Source organism: Ranitomeya variabilis, chromosome 3 (genome assembly GCF_051348905.1).
Source record: "Ranitomeya variabilis isolate aRanVar5 chromosome 3, aRanVar5.hap1, whole genome shotgun sequence".
Taxonomy (NCBI): Eukaryota; Metazoa; Chordata; class Amphibia; order Anura; family Dendrobatidae; genus Ranitomeya; species Ranitomeya variabilis.
In genome coordinates, this window is record NC_135234.1 from 539,453,226 (window position 1) to 539,480,225 (window position 27,000).

General features: G+C 46.7%; 1 protein-coding gene across 1 annotated transcript in view; it reads left to right on the plus strand.

The window, feature by feature from the left end:
- The first annotated feature begins 1,087 nt into the window (after window positions 1-1,087).
- Window positions 1,088-27,000, plus strand: part of PCCA (propionyl-CoA carboxylase subunit alpha) — a 658,713-nt gene continuing 632,800 nt past the window's right edge. The window contains exon 1 of the mRNA XM_077297080.1: window positions 1,088-1,256. Within this exon, the coding sequence (XP_077153195.1) occupies window positions 1,203-1,256 (54 nt within the window). The 5' untranslated portion in view covers window positions 1,088-1,202. The remainder of the gene's footprint in view (window positions 1,257-27,000) is intronic.

A 27,000-nucleotide genomic window follows, 5' to 3' on the forward strand; every position in this document is an offset into this window, starting at 1 on the left:
ACCTAGTAAAAAAGCAAGTGTGGGATTGCACTTTTTTTGCAATTTCACCACACTTGGAATTTTTTTTTCCCGTTTTCTAGTACAAGACATGGTAAAACCAATGATGTTGTTCAAAAGTACAACTCGTCCCGCAAAAAATAAGCCCTCACATGGCCATATTGATGGAAAAATAAAAAAGTTATGGCTCTGGGAAGAAGGGGAGCAAAAAACGAACACGAAAAAACAGAAAATCCCAAGGTCATGAAGGGGTTAAAAAATCTTTTGACTGGACAATTCGGGTAGAGCAAGCATGGGTGGAGTACAAAGGGGGTCCTCTGAAAAGACGCGCAGCATGTCCGGAGTCGCAGGGAAGTCGGATGCGTGTTTCCACGCATAGTGGACACGGGATTTCATAAAATCCCTTCCACTATGCTGGAACATCTGGATGCTGCGTGATTGACGCTGCAGCTCTGCGCAGCGTCAAACAAGCAGCGTTTACTGACCGTGGACACATACCCTCACCCTAAGGGTATGTGTCCACGTTCAGGATTGCATCAGGATTTTGTCAGTATTTTTCATCAGTATTTGTAAGCCAAAACCAGGAGTGGAACAAATAGAGGAAAAGTATAATAGAAACATATGCTCCACTTCTGCATTTATCACCCACTCCTGGTTTTGGCTTACAAATACTGATGAAAAATCCTGACAAAATCCTGATGCAATCCTGAACGTGGACACATACCCTAAGAGTAATTCCCGCCTCAGGCAATCAGTGCACGGAGAGGCCACATGCAGGATGGAGGAACACTGGCAACCTCTCCCCACCCATGTATAGGCCAGCTGTATGCGTCCTGCCCACAGGCACAGCAGCCCCCGTGTCCGCCCGCCACTATGTCCTAGCCATAGGCAGCAGCTCCGCAGTCTGACCGCTCACGCTCTCCCGGGCGCACAGAACAGAACGAGAAGAATAGCTGCGCCGTCACATGACCACTCTAGTTCACGTGACTTTACGTCACAGCCCGGCTGTGTAGACGCCAGTGATGTGCGGGTCACTGCGGACAGAGAGACCGGCGCCGCAGCGCCAATCACTTTACCGACGAATTCAAAGGACTGCGCATGCGCGAAAAGGAGAGGCTGTTCTAGGTTTTTCATTCGCTGCTTGCACTGAAGGCCCTCCCATAATCACAGAGGGGAAAGGACAAGTGTGCTCTCCACTGACAAGGATGGCGGCGCTCAGGGTCCTTATAGACGTGCAAAAAGTGCTGAGAAAAGGGCAGGTGAGCAGGAATCGGCTCCTATCCATGTATGTGGGCAAGTCTGTGTGTCCTGGGCTCAGGTGTTAGCGTCCACTCTGAGGGCAGCTGGTGAGCACTGCAATGTGACCTCGCTCCTGTCAGTGCTACCTGGTGGCAGTGCAGCTTTACCTCACTGCCTGCTAGAGGTTTCCTCACAAATCACCTTCATGTCACGTGACCTGCATTCTCTATAAATGTAGTAGTGATGGGAAATCTAGTTCATTTTGGTGATTAGTTCACCATGAACTAGTTCACTGAAAAGATTAGTTCAAAAGATTAGTTCATTTAGTTCATTTAGTTCAGTATTTCTCAGGATTCTGCTGAGAAGAGATGGATCAGTTCTAGTTCGTTACACAGAAGCTCTGGCTCCTAGGATGAGTTATAGTTTTGTTAAAATTATCAGAAATAGTTAATACATCTGATCATTACATAACAAACTCTTGTTAAAGGGGTACTACCCAGTCTGGAGAAAAAAAAATTCAAGTTATTTATTCAAGTTAGGCTACGTTCACATTTGTGTTGTTCGGTGCTGCGTCGGCGACGCAACGCACGAACAACGCATGCACAACGCTGCGTTTTGTGACGCTTGCGTTCATTTTTTCAACGCAAAAAAAATGCAACTTGTTGCGTCCTCTGCGCCCTGACGCGTGCACCAAAAAAGATGCAAGCGTCACAAAACGCAAAACAACGCATGTTCATGTGCCCCCATGTTAAACATAGGGGCGCATGATGCATGCGTCGCCGAACCTGCGGCCGACGCAACACAAATGTGAACGTAGCCTTAGTAATTTCTTTTCTTTCTTTCTTTGTGAAATATTCAAGCCTCCCAGTGCTGCTCAGCTGCTGTGTGTCCCAGAGCACTGGAAATGCATCATGTGACCTGTGAACTAAATGAACTATATGAACTGCTGAACTAGATGTTCTGTTGACAATGACTCAGGACAGCCCAACGTGATGCCTCTCACTGAGCCCAGCAGCAGTTCCCCCTGTGTTAGTGTAGAGTACTGACTCCTAATGATTGCGTATGAGGGAGCTGAGAAGCCGTTCAGCATCCTGAGAACAGAACAGGAGCCAGTGGTAAAGATTTTAGCAAGACTGATCTTCTACAGGCGGCTGATCCTCTACAGGAGGCTGATCCTCTACAGGAGGCTGATCCTCTACAGGAGGCTGATCTTATCACAAAGACTGGTGAGGGGCATGAACCACACCACAGAATCACTCTCTCATACACACATGAGCTGTGTCTGTCTACTGTACAATTTCAGTTTTTATTATTACTATTATATTTGTATTTGATGTGTGGTATAGTGTTTTACTACCTTCTTTTCCAGCATCAGGAGCTATAAAGAGCAAGTGTGAGACCAGGGATCTTCAGTGTGAGGAGCTGTATGAGGGATCACTCTCTGTCTCCTCCCACTTCCTGTTTAGTTCATAATGAACTAATCTCTGTCAGGATGGTGAACTAGATGAACTAGTTCACTCTGAAGATTAGTTCATTTTGAACTACTCACTCCCGAACTACCCATCACTAAAATGTAGGCTGATAAGGAGCCGGGTGCTGATCTGAACCCTGCGGAGGGGTCAGCGGTCCAGTACACACTGTGCTAACCTGTGCGGAGGTGTCAGCGGTCCAGTACACACTGTGCTAACCTGTGCGGAGGGGTCAGCGGTCCAGTACACACTGTGCTAACCTGTGCAGAGGTGTCAGCGGTCCAGTACACACTGCGCTAACCTGTGCGGAGGTGTCAGCGGTCCAGTACACACTGTGCTAACCTGTGCGGGGGCGTCAGCGGTCCAGTACACACTGTGCTAACCTGTGCGGAGGCGTCAGCAGTCCAGTACACACTGTGCTAACCTGTGCGGAGGTGTCAGCGGTCCAGTACACACTGTGCTAACCTGTGCGGAGGCGTCAGCGGTCCAGTACACACTGTGCTAACCTGTGCGGAGGGGTCAGCGGTCCAGTACACACTGTGCTAACCTGTGCGGAGGTGTCAGCGGTCCAGTACACACTGTGCTAACCTGTGCGGAGGTGTCAGCGGTCCAGTACACACTGTGCTAACCTGTGCGGAGGTGTCAGCGGTCCAGTACACACTGTGCTAACCTGTGCGGAGGTGTCAGCGGTCCAGTACACACTGTGCTAACCTGTGCGGAGGCGTCAGCGGTCCAGTACACACTGTGCTAACCTGTGCGGAGGTGTCAGCGGTCCAGTACACACTGCGCTAACCTGTGCGGAGGCGTCAGCGGTCCAGTACACACTGTGCTAACCTGTGCGGAGGCGTCAGCGGTCCAGTACACACTGTGCTAACCTGTGCGGAGGCGTCAGCGGTCCAGTACACACTGTGCTAACCTGTGCGGAGGTGTCAGCGGTCCAGTACACACTGTGCTAACCTGTGCGGAGGGGTCAGCGGTCCAGTACACACTGCGCTAACCTGTGCGGAGGGGTCAGCGGTCCAGTACACACTGCGCTAACCTGTGCGGAGGGGTCAGCGGTCCAGTACACACTGCGCTAACCTGTGCGGAGGTGTCAGCGGTCCAGTACACACTGTGCTAACCTGTGCGGGGGCGTCAGCGGTCCAGTACACACTGTGCTAACCTGTGTGGAGGCGTCAGCAGTCCAGTACACACTGTGCTAACCTGTGCGGAGGTGTCAGCGGTCCAGTACACACTGTGCTAACCTGTGCGGAGGCGTCAGCGGTCCAGTACACACTGTGCTAACCTGTGCGGAGGGGTCAGCGGTCCAGTACACACTGTGCTAACCTGTGCGGAGGTGTCAGCGGTCCAGTACACACTGTGCTAACCTGTGCGGAGGTGTCAGCGGTCCAGTACACACTGTGCTAACCTGTGCGGAGGTGTCAGCGGTCCAGTACACACTGTGCTAACCTGTGCGGAGGTGTCAGCGGTCCAGTACACACTGTGCTAACCTGTGCGGAGGTGTCAGCGGTCCAGTACACACTGTGCTAACCTGTGCGGAGGCGTCAGCGGTCCAGTACACACTGTGCTAACCTGTGCGGAGGTGTCAGCGGTCCAGTACACACTGCGCTAACCTGTGCGGAGGCGTCAGCGGTCCAGTACACACTGTGCTAACCTGTGCGGAGGCGTCAGCGGTCCAGTACACACTGTGCTAACCTGTGCGGAGGCGTCAGCGGTCCAGTACACACTGTGCTAACCTGTGCGGAGGTGTCAGCGGTCCAGTACACACTGTGCTAACCTGTGCGGAGGGGTCAGCGGTCCAGTACACACTGCGCTAACCTGTGCGGAGGGGTCAGCGGTCCAGTACACACTGCGCTAACCTGTGCGGAGGGGTCAGCGGTCCAGTACACACTGCGCTAACCTGTGCGGAGGGGTCAGCGGTCCAGTACACACTGCGCTAACCTGTGCGGAGGTGTCAGCGGTCCAGTACACACTGCGCTAACCTGTGCGGAGGTGTCAGCGGTCCAGTACACACTGCGCTAACCTGTGCGGAGGTGTCAGCGGTCCAGTACACACTGCGCTAACCTGTGCGGAGGGGTCAGCTGTCCAGTACACACTGCGCTAACCTGTGCGGAGGCGTCAGCTGTCCAGTACACACTGCGCTAACCTGTGCGGAGGCGTCAGTGGTCCAGTACACACTGCGCTAACCTGTGCGGGGACGTCTGCGGTCCAGTACACACTGCGCTAACCTGTGCGGAGGTGTCAGTGGTCCAGTACACACTGTGCTAACCTGTGCGGAGTTGTCAGCTGTCCAGTACACACTGTGCTAACCTGTGCGGGGGCGTCAGCTGTCCAGTACACACTGCTCTAACCTGTGCGGGGGCGTCAGCTGTCCAGTACACACTGCGCTAACCTGTGCGGGGGCGTCAGCTGTCCAGTACACACTGCGCTAACCTGTGCGGAGGCTTCAGTCTTCTGATGTGTGCTGTGCCGGCCTGTGCAGAGGTGTCAGCTGTTCAGTGGGTGCTATACAAGGCATAATGGTCATGTGTTGACCTCTTATCCTGTGTTTGTGCCAGGAGCAGAGACCATATCTTACCAAGCAGATGATGACTGTTAACTAGTGTTGATAGAATATCTTGGGATAACTCCTTATCCGAATAGCTGCTTCGGAGCCCGGATACCTGGAGCGCTCCCGATAATCAGCTGTTTGGCTCCGCAGCTGTATGTGTCGCAGCTGTGTCAGTCACAACACATGCATTGAGAGCCTGTTTGTTGGGCTCTCCACACAGCCGTGACACATGCAGCCGTGGTGCCGAACAGCTGATAATCGGAGCTATCAGGTACTTTTGCAAGTACCAGTGCCCTGAGCAGTCGGGGGAGGCCCACTTGTGGGTGCTGGCATCGGGCTCCCATAGCGGAGGGACCTGGTACTTCCACCTCGTGCATCAGTTGCTGATGCCAGCCCTGCATGGAGAACCATATGGCAAGATCATTTTAACCGTATGTTACATAGTTACATAGTTATTAAGGTTGAAGGAAGACTGTAAGTCCATCTAGTTCAACCCATAGCCTAACCTAACATGCCCTAACATGTTGATCCAGAGGAAGGCAAAAAAAAACCATGTGGCAAAGAGTAACTCCACCATGGGGAAAAAAATTCCTTCCCGACTCCACATACGGCAATCAGACTAGTTCCCTGGATCAACGCCTTATCAAGGAATCTAGTGTATATACCCTGTAACATTATACTTTTCCAGAAAGGTATCCAGTCCCCTCTTAAATTTAATTAATTAATCACTCATTACAACATCATACGGCAGAGAGTTCCATAGTCTCACTGCTCTTACAGTAAAGAATCCGCGTCTGTTATTATGCTTAAACCTTCTTTCCTCCAGACGTAGAGGATGCCCCCTTGTCCCTGTCTCAGGTCTATGATTAAAAAGATCATCAGAAAGGTCTTTGTACTGTCCCCTCATATATTTATACATTAAAATAAGATTATTATTATTATTATTATTTATTGTTATAGCGCCATTTATTCCATGGCGCTTTACAAGTGAGGAGGGGTATACATAATAAAAACAAGTACAATAGTCTTGAACAATACAAGTCATAACTGGTACAGGAGGAGTGAGGACCCTGCCCGCGAGGGCTCACAATCTACAAGGGATGGGTGAGAATACAGTAGGTGAGGATAGAGCTGATCGTGCAGCGGTTGGTTGATCGGTGGTTACTGCAGGTTGTAGGCTTGTCGGAAGAGGTGGGTCTTCAGATTCTTTTTGAAGGTTTCGATGGTGGGCGAGAGTCTGATGTGTTGTGGTAGAGGGTTCCAGAGTAGGGGTGATACGCGAGAGAAATCTTGTATACGATTGTGGGAAGAGGTGATAAGAGGGGAGTAGAGAAGGAGATCTTGTGAGGATCGGAGGTTGCGTGTAGGAAAGTACCGGGAGATGAGGTCACAGATGTAAGGAGGAGACAGGTTGTGGATGGCTTTGTACGTCATGGTTAGGGTTTTGTACTGGAGTCTCTGGGCAATGGGGAGCCAGTGAAGGGATTGACAGAGGGGAGAGGCCGGAGAATAGCGGGGGGACAGGTGGATTAGTCGGGCAGCAGAGTTTAGAATAGATTGGAGGGGTGCGAGAGTGTTTGAGGGGAGGCCACAGAGCAGGAGGTTGCAGTAGTCAAGACGAGAGATGATGAGGGCATGGACTAGGGTTTTTGCAGATTCTTGGTTGAGGAATGAACGGATTCGTGCAATATTTTTGAGTTGAAGTCGGCAGGAAGTGGAAAGGGCTTGGATATGTGGTTTGAAGGAGAGATCAGCGTCAAGGATAACCCCGAGGCAGCGAGCTTGTGGGACTGGGGAGAGTGGGCAGCCATTTACTGTAATGGATAGGTTCGTTGGGGGGGTCACGTGAGATGGGGGAAAGATGATGAATTCTGTTTTGTCCATGTTAAGTTTCAGAAATTTAGCGGAGAAGAAGGATGAAATAGTGGACAGACATTGAGGGATTCTGGTTAGTAGGGAGGTGATATCTGGTCCAGAGATGTAGATCTGTGTGTCATCAGCATAGAGGTGATACTGAAAGCCATGAGATTCTATGAGCTGTCCCAGGCCAAAGGTGTAAATGGAGAAGAGCAGGGGCCCAAGGACTGAACCTTGTGGGACTCCGACAGAGAGGGGGCGAGGTGAGGAGGTGGTGTGTGAGTGGGAGACGCTGAATGTCCGGTCTGTTAGGTATGATGAGATCCAGGATAGGGCCAAGTCTGTGATGCCAAGGGATGAGAGGGTCTGTAATAATAGGGAATGGTCCACTGTGTCAAAGGCAGCCGACAGGTCGAGGAGGAGGAGAACAGAGTAGTGTCGCTTGCTCTTGGCGGTTAAAAGGTCAGTGGTGACCTTAGTTAGGGCAGTTTCAGTGGAATGGTGTGGCCGGAAGCCAGATTGTAAGCGGTCAAAGAGGGAGCAAGAAGAGAGATGGGAGGACAGTTCAAGGTAGACGTGTTGTTCCAGTAGTTTTGAGGCATAGGGGAGAAGTGATATAGGGCGATAGCTAGATACAGAGGATGGGTCAAGAGAGGGCTTTTTGAGGATAGGTGTGATGGAGGCATGTTTAAAGCTTGAGGGGAAAACACCATTTGTTAGTGATAGGTTGAAGAGATGGGTTAGGGTTGGGATGAAGATTGTGGTGAGGTTTGGGATGAGGTGGGTTGGGAGCGGGTCAAGTGCACAGGTGGTGAGATGCGATCTTGAGAGTAGAGTGGCGAGTTGATCTTCTGTAATGGTGGAGTAGTTGGTTTTGGAGGTGGAGGGTAGGGAAGTTGGGAGGAAGGGCTCTGGGGCTTGTTGACCAAAACTGTCTCTGATGTTATCAATCTTCTGCTTGAAGAATGAGGCAAAGTCTTCAGCAGAGATAAGTGAGGAGGGAGGAGGTGCTGGGGGACGGAGGAGAGAATTGAAGGTGTTGAATAACTGTTTAGGGTTGTGAGACAGGGAGGATATGAGAGATGAGAAGTAGGTTTGTTTAGCTGTGGCGAGTGCGGTCTTGAAAGTAGTGAGGGACTGTTTGAATGCGATTAAGTGGTCGTTGGAGTGGGATCTTTTCCATCTGCGCTCAGCAGCCCTGGAAGCTCGCCTCAGTTCTTTGGTCAGGCTGGTGTGCCAGGGCTGTCTGTTGATTTTGCGAGCTTTGGTATGTGTAAGTGGGGCAGCAGATTCCAAAGCTACAGCTATTGTGGTGTTATATAGAGCGGCAGCGTCATCCGCATTGTGTATGGAAATTATGTCTGTGAGAGGGAGGAGGGATTCAGAGAATGAATGTAGGTCAAGATGTTTAAGATTTCTGCGAGGGTGTGAAAGTTTGTGGGGTGGGGACTCTAGACATGGAGTGGAGAGAGATGAGAATGTGAGAAGGTTGTGGTCAGAGAGAGGAAGAGGCGAGTTAGAGAGGTTAGATAGGGAGCAGAGGCGGGTGAAGATGAGGTCCAGTGTGTGACCATCTTTGTGAGTGGCTGCAGAAGACCATTGAGTGAGGCCGAAGGAGGAAGAGAGAGATAGAAGTTTAGTGGCAGCTGAGAGGGAAGTGTCAATGGGTATGTTGAAATCGCCCATGATGATAGTGGGGATGTCCGCAGAAAGGAAAGATCACCCCTTAGTCTTCGTTTTTCCAAACTAAATAGCCCCAAGTGTAATAACCTATCTTGGTATTGCAGACCCCCCAGTCCTCTAATAACCTTGGTCGCTCTTCTCTGCACCCGCTCCAGTTCAGCTATGTCTTTCTTATACACCGGAGACCAGAACTGTGCACAGTATTCTAAGTGTGGTCGAACTAGTGACTTGTATAGAGGTAAAATTATGTTCTCCTCATGAGCATCTATGCCTCTTTTAATACATCCCATTATTTTATTTGCCTTTGTAGCAGCTGCCTGACACTGGCCACTGAATATGAGTTTGTCATCCACCCATATACCCAGGTCTTTTTCATTGACGGTTTTGCCCAGAGTTTTAGAATTAAGCACATAGTTATACATCTTATTACTTCTACCCAAGTGCATGACCTTACATTTATCCCCATTAAAGCTAATTTGCCATTTATCAGCCCAAGCTTCTAGTTTACATAAATCATCCTGTAATATAAAATTGTCCTCCCCTGTATTGATTACCCTGCAGAGTTTAGTGTCATCTGCAAATATTGAAATTCTACTCTGAATGCCCCCTACAAGGTCATTAATAAATATGTTAAAAAGAAGAGGGCCCAATACTGACCCCTGTGGTACCCCACTGCTAACCGCAACCCAGTCCGAGTGTGCTCCATTAATAACCACCCTTTGTTTCCTATCCCTGAGCCAGCTCTCAACCCACTTACACGTATTTTCCCCTATCCCCATTACTCTCATTTTATGTAACAACCTTTTGTGTGGCACCGTATCAAAAGCTTTGGAAAAGTCCATATACACTACATCCACTGGGTTCCCTTGGTCCAGTCCGGAACTTACCTCTTCATAGAAGCTGATCAAATTAGTCTGACATGAACGGTCCCTAGTAAACCCGTGCTGATACTGGGTCATAAGGTTATTCCTCTTCAGATACTCCAGTATAGTATCCCTTAGAATGCCCTCCAGGATTTTACCCACAGTAGAGGTTAAGCTTACTGGCCTATAATTACCGAGTTCAGTTTTTGCCCCTTTTTTGAATATTGGCACCACATTTGCTATACGCCAGTCCTGTGGTACAGATCCTGTTATTATGGGGTCTTTAAAGATTAAAAATAATGGTCTATCAATGACTGTACTTAGTTCCTGCAGTACTCGGGGGTGTATCCCATCCGGGCCCGGAGATTTGTCAATATGTCAGTATGGTAAATGTAGTAAAAAAAATTCCAAAAAAACAATTGTGGAATTGCACTTTTTTCATATTTTCTCCCCACATGGAATTTGTTTCCCGCTTTCCAGTACTTCACATGATAAAATGAATGGTTTCATTCAAAAGTACAACTCGTCCCACAAAAAGCAAGCACTTCTATGGTTATGTCGACCTAAAAATAAAGAAGTTGTGGCTCTTGGAAGAAGAATCGTAAAAAAAACAAGAATGGAAAATTGCCGTGTCGGGAAGGGGTTAAAAGGCAAACATTACTCCTTCAGTGCCCCACCAATCCAGCATTAATGCATCTGCTGTTTTTGCTTGATGCGCACAGTCACATACGATCAATGGCCATTTTATTGACATCACTGTCCCGTGCTGGGTACTGTGACTGGTGGGAATTGTCATAGGTTGGTAGCTTGAGTGGGGGAGAAAACAACCCTCAGTAGAGACGTGCCCCCACCCCTCTATTTCCTCCCCTCCCAGACCATCCTTTCTGGAATGTTGGATAATATAATATATTTGTTACTGGGGTGGCTTTGTAGTTTAGTTATAGGGCAGAAAAATGTTTCGTAGCTGTAACCTTTGGCCTAATTCTCAAGGTATGTTATAGTACAAAAGACTTAGAGCCTAGTTAGTTGTGCAATTTCCCCTAGTTATAATAGGTGTGCAGATGAGATCTATTGCAAAGTGAGACAAATATTTCTTTTAACAACTTTCTCTGCCACCCGTAAACTTTTTTTTTTTTTTCACTCACAGGTATTTTACATGTTTATATGCCTTCAAGTGGACATCAATGGTTGATGCACAAGCACATGTCATTAACCAGAGGTGGTGGACACTATAGAAGCTGCTGAACTGGCTGTGCTACAGTTTTTTGTTTTTTTTTGTAAGGGCCATGGAAGTGTATGGGCGTTTCTGATTTCCATAGTTTTGGCTGCCTCATATAGAGAGGTATTTCTATCTTGGCCCTAAATGACTGAGATGCAAATATTCCCTTAAGGTGGCCATACACCTTAGGTAGTTGCTGGCTGATAGGTATTTGTGCCAACCCCCCCCCCACATATGCATTCTTCCCTACTTTGAGGAATAAGTGCCATCATTGTTTGGTGATGGGTCTGACCATGCATCTTCTGCTGTCATGCTTCATGTATTTTATTTTAATGTGTATATACAGTTTGCGTCTGTGTATATCTAATGTATCTGTCACATAAATGCATTATATAATAAAGCATGCATATATAGTTTGATGTATACTGTGCTTGTATGTAAAATATATTTAATCTATAACTTATTTTTTTTGCAACACCAAGATGGAAAAGCTGTGAAATTATGGAAATAACAAGAATATACATACCGTGGTGGGGGAAATAAGTATTTGATCCCTTGCTGATTTTGTAAGTTTGCCCGCTGACAGAGACATGAACAGTCTATAATTTTAAGGGTAGGTTAATTATTCAGTCTCCATGACAGCACCACGAGAGAGGGGATCCACCCTTCAGGGACAAGAAACCTACAGACATAAAAGGGCGGCACCTCTCCCGCATCAGTTGGTTTCCTGTCCCTGACAGGTGAACCTCTTCAGACATACCTGTGGAAGAAGGTAGAAGACTGAAGAATATGCCCAGGCCCGGCAAGGTCGACTCGGGCAGCGAGGGTCCCCTACCTTGGCCTGTCCGGTGTTCTGGAAGCGCCACAGTTCGTCCAGGGGACTGCATGTGTGGGTGACAGCAGGAGAATCAGCCTTCGGGTAGGAGAGTGGGCTTGAAGGTTGTCCATCACCAGGGTGCAGGTAAGTATGCGACTGCGGCGGTGTGCGACCCCTGGGGCTTCGTCTGGGCTCGTAGCGGTGATTCCTCTGGCGGCTGGCGGGCCGAGATGGTGTCTGGCGGCGCTGTTGCCGAGGTGTGTGCTGTGGCATCCAGCACGCCCCGATGAGTGCACCTGGTCTGGAAGTTGCCATTTGTGCCATGGGGGTCTATCACTGGCGCTGGGTACGGGGTCGCTGCACATTGGCCAGGGACGCGGTCGTGGGGGGGGGGCATGGCCGACGATCTGCATAGGAAGCACCAGGCAGGCGATATGGAAGATCTGCTGGCCCCGGGCGGTACCGAAAGGGGGAGTGGCTGGAAGTATTTAAGGAAGCCATGGTGGGTGCCAGTTGATTCTAGACCCATAATCCAAGTTGGACATGGAGTCACCAGAGCAGCAAGTGCAGCAGCAGTCACCTGTGCAGCAGCAGCTCACGGAGGAGCACTACGTAAAAGTCACCCTGCGAAGGTAGTCGCGTTGGTGACAGGAGGTTCAGTCAGAGAAGTTCCAGTAGACTGGATGAGTCTTCAGCCCCTAAGGAGGATCCTTCAGCTGAGAGAGGTCCCCCGCGGATTACGTTACCATTCAGTTGCACCTCACAGGTAAGTGATCTTCGTGAAAGTTTGCTTGGTGATGTAGTTTTTCCCCTTATCTCTCTATATTTTTGTTAGGGGAAGGAATGTACCTCTAAGGCCAAAGACAAGGAATGTGCGGTTTGCGGAGTCCCGCTATCAGATTACTATTAGAAAAAGCTGTACCAGCCATGCATTCAGCAGATGGTGGCAGAGGAGATTCGAGACTTTGCATGCAGTTTAAGGCAGGTGGTTAGAGCAGAGATCAGTAAGGTCCCTTTCCCAAGAACTGGTCCATAAGGAAAGGATATGGCGAATTTAAAGAACCCGTTGGATAGGAAAGCAGATGTCTTCTTAAAGGGCACCTGGGAGATGTCAGCGGTGTCCCTTATGCCGGCGGTGGCTGCTACTTGCACAACCAGGTTTTTATTGGTCTGTTTGGACCGGTTGGAGAATCAACTTTAGGATAAGGCTTCAAGAGAGAGTATCCCGTCTTCCCTTCCTATGATCCAGGGGGCTGTAGCTTTTTTTTGTCTGATTATTCAGCAGACTCAGACTTGGCAGCAAGAGCTACAGCCCTTTCTAATGCTGCACGTAGGGCCCTATGGCTGAATTGTTTGCCGGGAGACATCCAGGCCAGATCTAAGTTGTGCAGTATCCCTCGTGAAGGATTACACCTGTTTGGGCCAGTGTTGGACGAGCTGTTGAGAAAGGCAGGGGACAGCAAGAAGAAGTTTCCTAGCTTAGCAGGTCCTTCATATAGACACTACTTCATCATGAGGTTCCATTTCCATACTAGGGCCCTGCAGTGGGAAGTGTTATATAACGGTCGTCAGCTGTGAGGTTGCCTAGGAAGAAAGTTTTGTCCCTCTCTACCATACAGTCCCTGCATTGGTGGTTACAATTCTCAAACCTTTGTAAAAGGGTTCCCTGGGTAAACCATGTCTTCTGGGTAATCACTACGGATGCTAGCCCCAGGGGTTGGGGGGGCTCATATGGGGGAGGTATGGGTCCAGGGGGTGTAGACACATACTGAGCAGGCTAGTTCATGTAACCTGAAGGAGCTGTTACCTGTGCAGCGGGCAATAAGAGGGCTTCTTATGTCCTTACAGGGTCGGCATGTCAGACTGTTTTCAGACAATCAGGTAACTGTGGCCTACATTAACCATCAGGGGGAACCGGTCCAGGTCTTTGAAGGAGGTGACGGATCGTGTTTTTCAGATTGCCAAAACTCATCTGCTATCATTAACATCCCTCATATAAAAGAAAAAGACAACATCAAAGCTGATTTCTCAAGCAGGAGGAATGGGTGCTGAATCAGACTGTTTCAAGCAAATTGTGCAGATGTGGGGGTCCCCAGACATAGATCTTTTCTCCAACAGGAGGAACAGAAAGGTGCGTCAGTTTTGTTCTTTAAACCCCAGAGAAGATCCACATGCTGTGGATGCTCTCCTGATCCCATGGGACTTCAAGCTTGCATACAGTTTTGTCCATATATATTTGGACAGAGACATTTTTCTAATTTTAGTTATAGACATTACCACAATTAATTTTAAACAAAACAATTCAGATGCAGTTGGAGTTCAGACTTTCAGCTTTCATTTGAGGGTATCTACATTAAAATTGGATGAAGGGTTTAGGAGTTTCAGCTCCTTAACATGTGCCACCCTGTTTTTAAAGGGATCAAAAGTAATTGGACAGATTCAATATTTTAAATAAAATGTTCATTTTTAGTACTTGGTTGAAAACCCTCTGTTGGCAATGACTGCCTGAAGTCTTGAACTCATGGACATCACAGACTCTGTGTTTCCTCCTTTTTGATGCTCTGCCAGGCCTTCACTGCGGTGGTTTTCAGTTGCTGTTTGTTTGTGGGCCTTTCTGTCTGAAGTTTAGTCTTTAACAAGTGAATTGCATGCTCAATTGGGTTGAAATCAGGTGACTGACTTGGCCATTCAAGAATATTCCACTTCTTTGCTTTAATAAACTCCTGGGTTGCTTTGGCTTTGTTTTGGGTCATTGTCCATCTGTAGTATGAAAAGACGACCAATCAGTTTTGCTGCATTTGGCTGGATCTGAGCACACAGTATGTCTCTGAATACCTCAGAATTCATTTGGCTGCTTCTGTCCTGTGTCACATCATCAATAAACACTAGTGACCAAGTGCCACTGACAGCCATGCATGCCCAAGCCATCACATTGCCTCCACGGTGTTTTACAGATGATGTGGTATGCTTTGGATCATGAGCTGTACCACGCCTTTGCCATACTTTTCTCTTTCCATCATTCTGGTAGAGGTAGATCTTGGTTTCATCTGTCCAAAGAATGTTCTTCCAGAACTATGCTGGCTTTTTTAGATGTTTTTTTTTAGCAAAGTCCAGTCTAGCCTTTTTATTCTTGATGCTTATGAGTGGCTTGCACTGTGCAGTGAACCCTCTGTATTTACTTTCAGGCAGTGTTCTCTTTATGGTAGATTTGGATATTGATACGCCTACCTCCTGGAGAGTGTTGTTCACTTGGTTGGCTGTTGTGAAGGGGTTTCTCTTCACCATGGAGATTATTCTGCTATCATCCACCACTTTTGTCTTCCGTGGGCGCCCAGTTCTTTTTGCATTGATGAGTTCACCAGTGCTTGCTTTCTTTCTCAGGATGTACCAAACTGTAGATTTTGCCACTCCTAATATTGTAGCAATTTCTCGGATGGGTTTTTTCTGTTTTCGTAGCTTAAGGATGGCTTGTTTCACCTGCATGGAGAGCTCCTTTGACCGCATGTTTACCTCACAGCAAAACCTTCCAAATACAAGCACCACACCTCAAATCAACTCCAGGCCTTTTATCTGCTTAATTGAGAATGACCTGACGAAGGGATTGCCCACACCTGTCCATGAAATGGCCTTGGAGTCAATTGTCCAATTACTTTTGGTCCCTTTAAAAACAGGGTGGCACATGTTAAGGAGCTGAAACTCCTAAACCCTTCATCCAATTTTAATGTGGATACCCTCAAATTAAATCTGAAAGTCTGAACTTCAACTGCATCTGAATTGTTTTGTTTAAAATTCATTGTGGTATTGTCTATAACCAAAATCAGAAAAATGTTGTCTCTGTCCAAAGATATATGGATGTAACTGTATACCTTTTCCCCCTGATAGCCCTGATTCCTTCAGTCCTAAGGAAGATACTGGAATACAGGGCACGTGTGACTTTAATAGCTCCATTCTGGCCCAGGAGACCATGGTTTCCCTGGCTAAGAAATATGTCCGTCACCAACCCGTGGGTTCTCCCGGAGCGCTCAGATCTCCTCTCCCAAGGACCGATCTTCCAGACACGAGTGTCCAACCTACATCTGACGGCGTGGAATTTGAAAGGGCACTGCTGAGGGAGAAATTGTATTCTCGGGGCCTAGTAAATACTTTGCTAAAAAGTAGGAAGCCATCCACGACAAGAATATACACCAGAACCTGGAGCAAGTTCCTCTCAGTCTCGGGGGCGGAGATTGGGGGAAAAATTAAGATAAGCCAGGTGTTGGAGCTCCTACAGAGGGGCCTAGAGATGGGTCTGGCCACGAGCACCCTTAAAGTTCAGGTGTCTGCATTAGGAGCCCTGTATAATTGTTATCTAGCAGGCAATTATTGGGTATATAGGTTTATTAGAGCAGCGGCTAGATCTAGGCCCATCCTTAAGCAGAAGTTAGTACCGTGGGATTTGAATCTAGCACTAACCACGTTGACGGAGGCTCCATTCAATCCTATTGAGGTGGCCCCGATAATTCTTTCTCTGAAGACGGCCCTTTTAGTGGCACTGACATCGGCCCGGAGAGTTAGTGACATGCAGGCCCTGTCTAGGCAGCCACCATATACCCAGTTTAGGGAAGATGGGGTTGTTTTAAAGTCGGATCCCTTGTATCTGCCAAAAGTAGCTTCCAAATTGCACAGACTGCAGGAAATAGTCCTTCCTTCCTTTTGCTCTAACCTGGCGAATCCAAAAAGAAAGAAAGAGCTCCTTTCATTAGATGATAGGTGTCTACTTAGTTATATTTCGGTAACTGACCCTTGGAAGAAGAATATTGTTTGTCTCCTTTCAGGGAGTTAGGAAGGTGCTTACAGTCTCCAAAAGCACCTTAGCTAGGTGGATTAGGGAGGCAATTTCTTTGGCCTACACAGCAAGTGGCGTTGCAGTTCCGAAGGACCTGAAGGCTCACTCAACATGAGCCGTGGCGACATCCTGGGCTGAGAGATCGGAGGTGTCGATCGAGGACATATTTAAGGTGGCTACTTGGTCTTCTCCATCCATGTTCTTCAAACATTATAGGCTGGATATTGGTGCCTACTCCGATCTCACATTTTGGGTCCCTTTCCACTTGCGAGAGAAAAAACGGTCTGTAATCTGGACCGAAAACACGGATGTAACGTATGCGATTGTCATGCGAGTGCAATGCGAGTGCAATGCGATTTTTAATCGCATCATCCGTTTTTTGTAATTGCATCATCCGTATGACATCCTTATTACTGTCCGATTTGTACGCACCGGTGTCCTTTGAAAAGCCGGAAAATCAGTGCTGTGTACAGTAAAATCACACTGACAGTAGGAAAGAATAGAGTAGATATATACACATAGAATAGGTATATATACATATATATATATGTCAGTGAGACACCTATATATGTATATTTATATTTAATGCAGCGCTAGATAGCATTAAAGCCGCTAATTCAATTGCCGGCTTTTGCCCTCTCCTTCCCAAACCCGACAGGATATGAGACATGGTTTACATACAGTAAACCATCTCATATCCCTTCTTTTATTACATATTCCTCTTCACTAATGTAAGAAGTGTCTGTGTGTCAAATTTGGGGGCTCTAGCTATGAAATTAAGGGTTAAATCGCGGAAAAAATTGGCGTGGGCTCTCACGCAATTTTCTCCGCCAGAGCGGTAAAGCCAGTGACTGAGGGCAGATATTAATAGCCTAGAGAGGGTCCATGGTTATTGGCCCCCCTGGCTACAAACATCTGCCCCCAGCCACCCCAGAAAAGGCACATCTGGAAGATGCGCCAATTCTGACACTTGGCCACTCTCTTCCCACTCCCGTGTAGCGGTGGGATATGGGGTAATGAAGGGTTAATGCCACCTTGCTATTGTAAGGTGACATTAAGCCAGATTAATAATGGAGAGGTGTCAATTATGACACCTATCCATTATTAATCCAATTGTATGAAAGGGTTAAAAAAAACATACACACATTATTAAAAAGTATTTTAATGATATAAACACACAGGTTGTTGTAATATTTTATTGCTCTCTCAATCCAAAGCACTCGCTCGTGCCGTAAAGCCCTCTGCTGGATGTCCTCAAAGGACACCGGTGCTTACAAATCGGACAGAACTCGCATGGTGCGAGTGCTGTGCGATTTTTTTTTTTTTTTTTTTTTTTTTTTTTTTTTTTTTTTTTCTCGCACCCATTGACTTGCATTGGCGAGTCTCGTCCGAGAATCGCAGCAATACGCAGCATGCTGCAATTTTTTTTTTCCAGCGGATCCAGATTTTTCTCAGTCCGATTTCGGCTGAGAAAAAAATCGCAAATGAAAAGACACCTATTGAATAACATTGGTCCGAGTGCAATCCGATTTTTTTATCGGATTGCACTCGTCCGTTTTCCTCGCAAGTGGAAAGGGGCCCTTAGGAGAAGGGTGCGTGAGACTGTAGTCCCTCCCTAAACTCTTTACATCTCTAATTCTCTCTTGGTGCTGTCATGGGTGACCGAATAAATGCGGATCAAATACTTATTTCTCACTGCAAAATGCAAATAAATTTATACAATGTGATTTTCTGGATGTTATTTTTGATATTCTCTCAATGTTAAAAATGCTTAGCTACTTACCGGTAGTGGTGTTTTTTGGAGCCTCCCTTCACGTGTGGGTGAGCAGTTTTCTGGGCTTTAAGCTTAAGCATGTGTGGAAATTATATTCGGTTTAAATTGTATATTTTTCTGATGCGGGAGAGAGGTGCTGCCCTTTTATGTCTGTAGGTTTTTTGTCCCTGAAGGGCGGATCCCCTCTCTCGTGGTGCCGTCATGGGCTCTGAAAACCACTACTACCGGTAAGTAGCTAAGCATTTTTAACATTGAGAGACTATCAAAAATAAGATCCAGAAAATCGCATTGTATAAATTTATTTGCATTTTGTGAGAAATAAGTATTTGATCCCCTAACAACCATAAGAGTTCTGGTTCCTACAGACCAGTTAGACGCTCCTAATCAACTCGTTACCTGCATTAAAGACAGCTGTCTTGCATAGTCACCTTTTATAAAAGACTCCTGTCCACAGAGTGTCAGTCAGACTCTAACTTCAACAACATCGGCAAGACCAAAGACCTTTATAAGGATGTCAGGGACAAGATCATAGACCTGCACAAAGCTGGAATGGGCTACAAAACCATAAGTAAGATGCTGGGTGAGAAGGAAACAACTGTTGGTGCAATAGTAAGAAAATAGAAGAAATACAATATGTCAATCGACATCGATCTGGGGCACCATGCAAAATCTCACCTTGTTGGGGTATCCTTGATCATGAGGAAGGTGAGAGATCAGCCTAGAACTACAGGGGGAACTTGCTAATAATCTCAAGGCAGCTGGGACCACAGTCACCAAGAAAACCATTGGTAACACATTACGCCGTAAAGGTTTAAAATCCTGCAGTGCCCGCAAGGTCCCCCTGCTCAAGAAGGCACATGTGCAGGCCTGTCTGAAGCTTTCCAATGAACACCTGGATGATTCTGTGAGTGATTGGGACAAGGGGCTAGGGTCAGATGAGACAAAAATTGAGGTCTTTGGTATTAACTCAACTCGCTGTGTTAGGAGGAAGAAAAATGCTGCCTATGACCCAAAGAGCACTGTCCCCACTGTCAATCGTGGAGGTGAAAATATTGTTTTGGGGGTGCTAAGGGCACAGGACTACTTCACCACATCAATGGGAGAATGGATGGAGTCATGTACTGTAAAATCCTGAGTGACAACCTTCTTCCCTCTGCCAGGACACTAAAAATGGGTCGTGGCTGGGTCTTCCAGCAAGACAATGACCCAAAACATACAGCCAAGGCAACAAAGGAGTGGCTCAAAAAGAAGCACAGTAAGGTCATGGAGTGGCCTAGCCAGTCTCCAGACCATAGGAAACTTATGGAGGGAGTTGAAACTCTGAGCTGCCAAACGACAGCCTCAAAATCTTAATGATTTAGAGATGATCTGCAAAGAGGAGTGGACCAAAATTCCTCCTGACATGTGCGCAAACCTAATCATCTACTGCAAAAAATTTGCTGTGCTTGCCAAAAAGGGTTTTGCCACCAAGTATTAAGTCTTGTTTGCCAGAGGGATGATTTCTCACTGCAAAATGCAAATACATTTACATAATTTCTACAATGTTTATTTTATTTTTTTATTTTTTTTTTTTGATATTCTATCTCTCAATGTTGAAATTTAGCTACCTTTTAAAATTATAGACTGCTCATTTTTGTCAGTGGGCAAACTTACAAACCCAGCAAGGGATCAAATACTTATTTCCCCCACTGTATTTGTCACAGGTTTACCGCGACAGGAGCCAGAAGACCTCAGTGTCTGATTTCTCCTACTTATGCACTGTTTAGAAGCACGTCACTGACATTTAAACGGTGCAGGTTTATTTTAGCAGTGCAGGGGTTAATCTGCTCAGTTGAGAGCTCTTGGAAGATTTCCTGCATTAAGGCTGTGTGGATTTAGTGCGGATCCGCAGCAGATTTTTCCGCGCAGAAACGCTGCAGATCCGCACTGTGATTTACAGTACAATGTAAATCAATAGGGAAAAAAAAAATGTGCAGATGGTGCGGAAAAATCAGTGCGGAATTGCGGATTTAAAACAAGTGCATGTCACTTCGTTTGTGCGGATCCGCAGCGTTTCTGCACCCTTACATAATAGAAATCCGCAGTGGGAAAAACTGCACAAAATCCGCATAAAAACCGCGGCTGCGGATTCTGCCAGGAGATGCGGATTTTGTGCAGAAAATTCTGCACCTCATTCCCTACGTGTGCACATAGCCTTAGGCTCTCATCTGTTCACTGTTAGCCCCTCCCCTCTCCTGTATATTCTGGGCCCTGGCTAGCACTCATTGCAACCATGCTGCATGGTTATGGTGGTTTGTGGTTGTTTGAGAAGGCATGGTGGATTTATCTGAGACTGTTTCCAGCTATTGGGTTTGCGCTAATAACCCCCCCCCCCCCCCTTCTCCTACTTTGGTTTTACCCCATCCTCCACTCCCCGGTGTTTACCTCTTTATGAGTATATTTATACAATTTCGAATTTTCCTTTATTCCTGTTTGTATTACCTTATTAGTCTGGTGTAGTACGGTACACTACTGTTCCCCCTCTTTCCTAGGTGGGGGAAGGGTACAGACTGAGGGTGGATTAACCCCTTCATGACCTTGGGATTTTCCGTTTTTCCGTATTCGTTTTTCACTTTTGAACGACATCATTGTTTTTACCATGTCGTGTACTGGAAAACGGGAAAAAAAATTCCAGGTGCGGCGAAATTGCAAAAAAGTGCAATGCCACACTTGTTTTTTGTTTGGCTTTTTTGCTAGGTTCAATAAAATGCTAAAACTGACCTGCCATTATGATTCTCGAGGTCAGTACGAGTTCATAGACACCAAACATGTCTAGGTTCTTTTTTATCTAAATGGTGGAAAAAAATTCCAAACTTTGCTAAAAAAAAATGAAAATTGTGCCATTTTCCGATACCCGTAGCGTCTCCATTTTTCGTGATCTGGGGTCGGGTGAGGACTTCTTTTTTGCGTGCTGAGCTGACATTTTTAATGATACCACTTTTGTGCAGATACGTTATTTTGATCGCCCGTTATTGCATTTTAATGCAATGTCGCAGCGACCAAAAAAACGTAATTCTGGCATTTAAATTTTTTTTTCGCTATGCCATTTAGCGATCAGGATAATCCTTCTTTTTATTGATAGATCGGGCGATTCTGAACGCGGCGATACCAAATGTGTGTAGGTTTGATTTTTTTTTTTTGTTTGTTTGTTTGTTTGTTTTATTTTTTTATATTTTTTCACTTTTTATTTTTTTATTTTTTACTTTTGCCATGCTTTACTAGCCTCCATGGGAGGCTAGAAGCTGGCACAACTGGATTGGCTTAGCTACATGGGAGCGATCATCAGATCGCTCCTATGTAGCTGAATTCCTGCTTTGCCATAGCATACCGGCATCAGCAACCATAGAGGTCTCAAAGACCTCTATGGTTACTATGCCGACGCATCGCAGACCCCCGATCATGTGACGGGGGTCGGCGATGCGTTCATTTCTGGCCCGATGGCCGGAGGCGCCGGTTAAATGCCGCTGTCAGCGTTTGAGAGCAGCATTTAACTAGTTAATAGCGGCGGGTGGATCGCGATTCCACCCGTCGCTATTGCGGGCCCATGTCAGCTGTTCAAAACAGCTGACATGTCCCGACTTTGATGCTGGCTCACCGCCGGAGCCCACATCAAATCCGGGGGTTCTGATCTCTGACATACTATCCCGTCCGAGGTCAGAAAGGGGTTAAGGAGCCAAGGCGAGGTACATGGTCTCGGCATCTTAACAATCAGAAGTAATCTGGGGAACAGGGCGTGTTTGAGCACCCTTAGGCTGCCGTCACACTATCAGTATTTGGTCAGTATTTTACATCAGTATTTGTAAGCCAAAACCAGGAGTTGGTGATAAATGCAGAAGTGGTGCATATGTTTCTATTATACTTTTCCTCTAATTGTTCCACTCCTGGTTTTGGCTTACAAATACTGATGTAAAATACTGACCAAATACTGTTAGTGTGACGGCAGCAGTGTTAAGGAGCGGGAAGGAGCACCTGGTCCTGGGATACCCAACAACAATCGTGACAATATTAATGATCTGCAATTGATGAAAAATGGAATCTCGGTTATCAAAAAAATCTCAATGTATTGAGTATGAGCTGCACATGCAGAAATAGACGCACTTGCATAACTTGAGGTTATTAATGGTTGTCTGAGGGATTTTCTTCACCGCAGAATGTACTTGGGCACACAAATCATCAGTATCCCCTGCTGACGAATGACTTTGAATCTGTTGACCACTAATGTCCCAGTGTGCTCGATGACAGACAAGTCCGGAGGCACTGCAGACCATGGTAGCACATTTAGGCTATGCAAGTCTGCTCACAATAGCAAGAGCAACATGCAAACTTGAGTAGTCATGTTGAGAAATTGCCACTATATACCTTGGAGAAATGGTGTTGCTGCTAGTTTTGCAACCAAATCAAAAGAACACTGAGCTGTTTAGTGTACCTGTGATAAAGACTAGAGGGGTCTTCTGACTATACATTATACCACCCCACAACATAATCCCGGGAGTAGGACTTGTGTGATTCTTTTGAATGGTGTTTATGACGTTCCCCACTTTGTTACCAGACCTCTGGGCATTGTTGCTACCAAGCCAAAAGTGGGACTTATTGCTAAAGACAATAAACCTCCACTACTTTCTTGTTTTGTACAAAGATAGCCTTTGAGAGTGGTGCTGTGAGGTCAATAAAAAATGCCTGTAGCTGGACGTCTCGCTCTTAGGGTAAGTTCACACAGGACGTTTTTGCTGCGTTTTTTTTAATGCTAATTTTCAGCTGCTTTCTACAGTTCCAGCAAAGCCTATGAGATTTCAGAAATCTCATGCACACACATTGGTTTTTTGTTTGATCAGTATTTTGTGCTTTGCTGCGTTTTTTTGACATAGAGCATGTCACTACTTTCAGTGCTTTTGCTGCGTTTTTTCACCCATTGACTTGAATGGGTGTTGAATTAAATGCAGCAAAAACGCAGGTATCATTATTTGCTGCGTTTTTGCTGCTGAAAATCCAAGGACATTAGCCTGGACAAAGAGAAAAAAAAACGCACCAAAAACGCACCTAAACCTGCGTTTTTGACACAGCTTCTTTCCTACCAAGAAGATCAGATTTTGCTGCAGAAAAAAAAAAAAGCAGCAAAGACGTGTTCTGTGAACTTACCCTTAGCCTGTTGTGCAAAATGTCATCTGTTGGTTTATGTAGACACTGATTCGTGTCTTAGGTTTTGGTATTTTTCACTCGTAATATAGAATGGATCAATCGTTGGAACCAGTGGTCTGGTCATTTCTCCAAAATTTCCCAGGAGCCATTTTCAGCACAACAACGCCAGGCTGCATGTCGCTAATGCTACTGTGAGCAGTTTACCTTGCCTGAACATGCTACCATGGTCTGTAGCCTTTCTGGGCTTGTCCTAGATGTGTTCAAAATGAGACATCATTGTTTGGCAATTGAAAAGGTAGCTGTCGGCAGTGGAACTTGATTTTTGCGTAGCAAATCATTCTTCACACAGCCATTAATAACCTCATTGATATGCCAAGATGTGTAATTGTGAACATTTCTGTGCATTTACATATCATTAACATGTCTCGATACTGTAATTTCCATAATTTTCCCTCTTGAAGTTGCAATTTTGATTGATTTGTCTCTCATCCAGTACCTTACCTCCTGCTTTCTTGCAATGATGCATACATATACACATACTTCCCCTCTGCGTTCAAACATGCCACAATCACGCCCATCCTTAAAAAGCCAACCCTCGATCCAACTGCTATGTCCAGCTATCGCCCAATATCGCTGCTCCCATTCGCTTCCAAACTCCTGGAGCAGCACGTCCATGCTGAACTCTCCTCCCACCTCTCATCTAACTTGTTGTTCGACAATCTACAATCTGGTTTCCGCCCCCATCACTCAACTGAGACTGCCCTGACCAAAATCAGTAACGACCTACTTACCGCCAAAGCTACTGGACAATACTCTGTACTCCTCCTTCTAGACCTGTCCTCTGCTTTTGACACAGTTGACCACTGCCTCCTACTAAAGATCCTCTCCTCCTTTGGCATCAAAGACCTCGCCCTATCCTGGATCTCCTCATACCTTTCCAACTGCACATTCAGCGTCTCCCACTCCCACACTACCTCCTCATCCCACCCTCTCTCTGTTGGAGTCCCCCAAGGCTCTGTTCTAGGACCCCCTACTCTTCTCAATCTATACACTTGGCTTGGGACAACTCATAAAGTCCCATGGATTCCAGTACCACCTCTATGCTGATGACACTCAGATCTACCTCTCTGGCCCAGACGCCACCGCTCTGCTGTCCAGAATCCCAGAGTGCCTATCAGCCATATCCTCCTTCTTCTCCTCTCGCTTCCTCAAACTCAATGTGGACAAATCTGAACTCATCATCTTTCCTCCATCCCACAAATCTTCCTTACCTGACCTATCTATCACAATCAACGACATCATGCTTTCCCCCGTACCCGAAGTCCGCTGCCTCGGAGTAACCTTTGACTCTGCCCTGTCCTTCAAACCGCACATCCAAGCTCTCTCCACCTCCTGTCGCCTCCAGCCCAAAAATATCTCCAGAATCTGTCCTTTCCTCAACCCTCAATCTACTAAAATGCTTGTGCATGCCCTCATCATCTCCCGCCTTGACTACTGCAGCATCCTTTTCTGTGGCCTCCCTGCTAACACCCTTGCACCTCTCCAGTCCATCCTTAACTCTGCTGCCCGACTAATCCATCTCTCTCCTCGCTACTCCTCCGCTTCCCCCCTCTGCAAATCTCTTCACTGGCTCCCATTCCCTCAGCGTATCCAGTTCAAATTACTAATACTGACCTACAAAGCCATCCATAACCTGTCTCCTCCATATATCTCTGAACTAATCTCCCGATATCTTCCCTCACGTAATCTCTGGTCCTCCCAAGACCTCCTTCTCTCCTCCACACTTATTCGCTCCTCATCCAATCGCCTCCAAGACTTCTCCCGAATATCCCCCATCCTCTGGAATTCTGTGCCCCAACACGTCCGACTATCAACCACAGTCGGATCCTTCAGACAGAACCTGAAAACTCATCTCTTCAGGAAAGCCTACAGCCTGCACTGACCTCGCTGCCTCCTCATCACTACCGAAGCTACCGCCTCACCAACACCGGAGCTCCCGCAACCCCCAACCTACTGTCTCCTTCCCCATAACCCTGTAGAATGTAAGCCCGCAAGGGCAGGGTCCTCGCCCCTCTGTATCAGTCTGTCATTGTTAGTCTGTCTACTGTAAGTGATATCTGTAATCTGTATGTAACCCCTTCTCATGTACAGCACCATGGAATCAATGGTGCTATATAAATAATAATAATAATAATACTTCACCCACTTCATGTAACACCTCACTAATTTTCTAAGTATATTGTGGGGGTTTCACTCACTCAGGTGCGATGGCTGACACTTCAGGAGGCACGTTCCTTTAAAAAGTTCATAGGTTTATTACATCATAAACCATGTGGCAAAATAACAGCAAACAAATAGCCTTTAGTTCAGGAAAAGGAAAAACAAAGTGTCCAGTCCACCAGGCTCAGACCTGGAACTTTAACACACTCAGGAGCCTAGCAGCTCCACACATATCCACTGTGTTAAGTATTAGGCTTTCTTTTATAGGTCTAACCACACCCAGAACCCATCACATGATCAGGCATGTGGTTGTGACATCACCACAGGTCCTGACAGACATATAGGTAGCTATGGCTACATCACAGCGGCAAGCCATCTATGCGACACATATCTCCCGTCGATTAGACACCCTTTAGCCACCCTACATACCTCCCCCCTCTGCCTAAAGCCGTGGGGCTTGGCACTTTCCCCCACTAGACAAGGGATTCTTGACAGGGCATCAGCATTACCGTGCAGCTTTCCGGCCCTATGTTCCACATGGAAACAGAAGTCCTGCAGGGCTAAGAACCACCGGGTGACCCTAGCATTTCTACCCTTCGTTTCCCTCATCCACCTAAGTGGGGCATGGTCGGATATCAATCTAAATTTACGTCCCAGCAGATAGTACCGTAATGTGTCGACCGCCCATTTTATGGCCAAGCACTCCTCAACGACTGAGTAGTTCTTTTCAGACGAGGACAACTTCCTACTCAGATAGAGGACAGGATGCTCCTCCCCATGTAGCTCCTGGGAAAGGACTGCTCCCACCCCGACATCTGAGGCATCTGTTTGAAGAATAAACTCTTTTTTGAAGTTTGGGGCCATCAGAACGGGTTGCTTACACAAAGCCTCTTTCATTCCTTGGAAGGCTGACTCTGTTTCTTCGGACCACTTAACCATTACTGATTTTGTCCCTTTTAGCAGGTCAGTCAGAGGCGCAGCCATCGCGGCGAAGTTTGGGATGAACCTCCTGTAATATCCCACGATACCCAGGAAGGCTTTAACTTGCTTCTTGGAAACTGGTTTTGGCCATGTTTGAATTGCCTCCACTTTACTGATTTGGGGTTTTATTTCTCCACGACCCACTATGTATCCAAGGTACTTAGCTTCTTCTTTACCCAAGGCACACTTCTTCGGGTTTATGGTAAAACCGGCCTCTCTTATAGCATCAAACACCGCTTGGACCTTTTCCAGATGACTCTCCCAATCCGGGCTAAAGATGACGATATCATCCAGGTACGCAGCAGCGTATGCCTTATGGGGTGCAAGGAC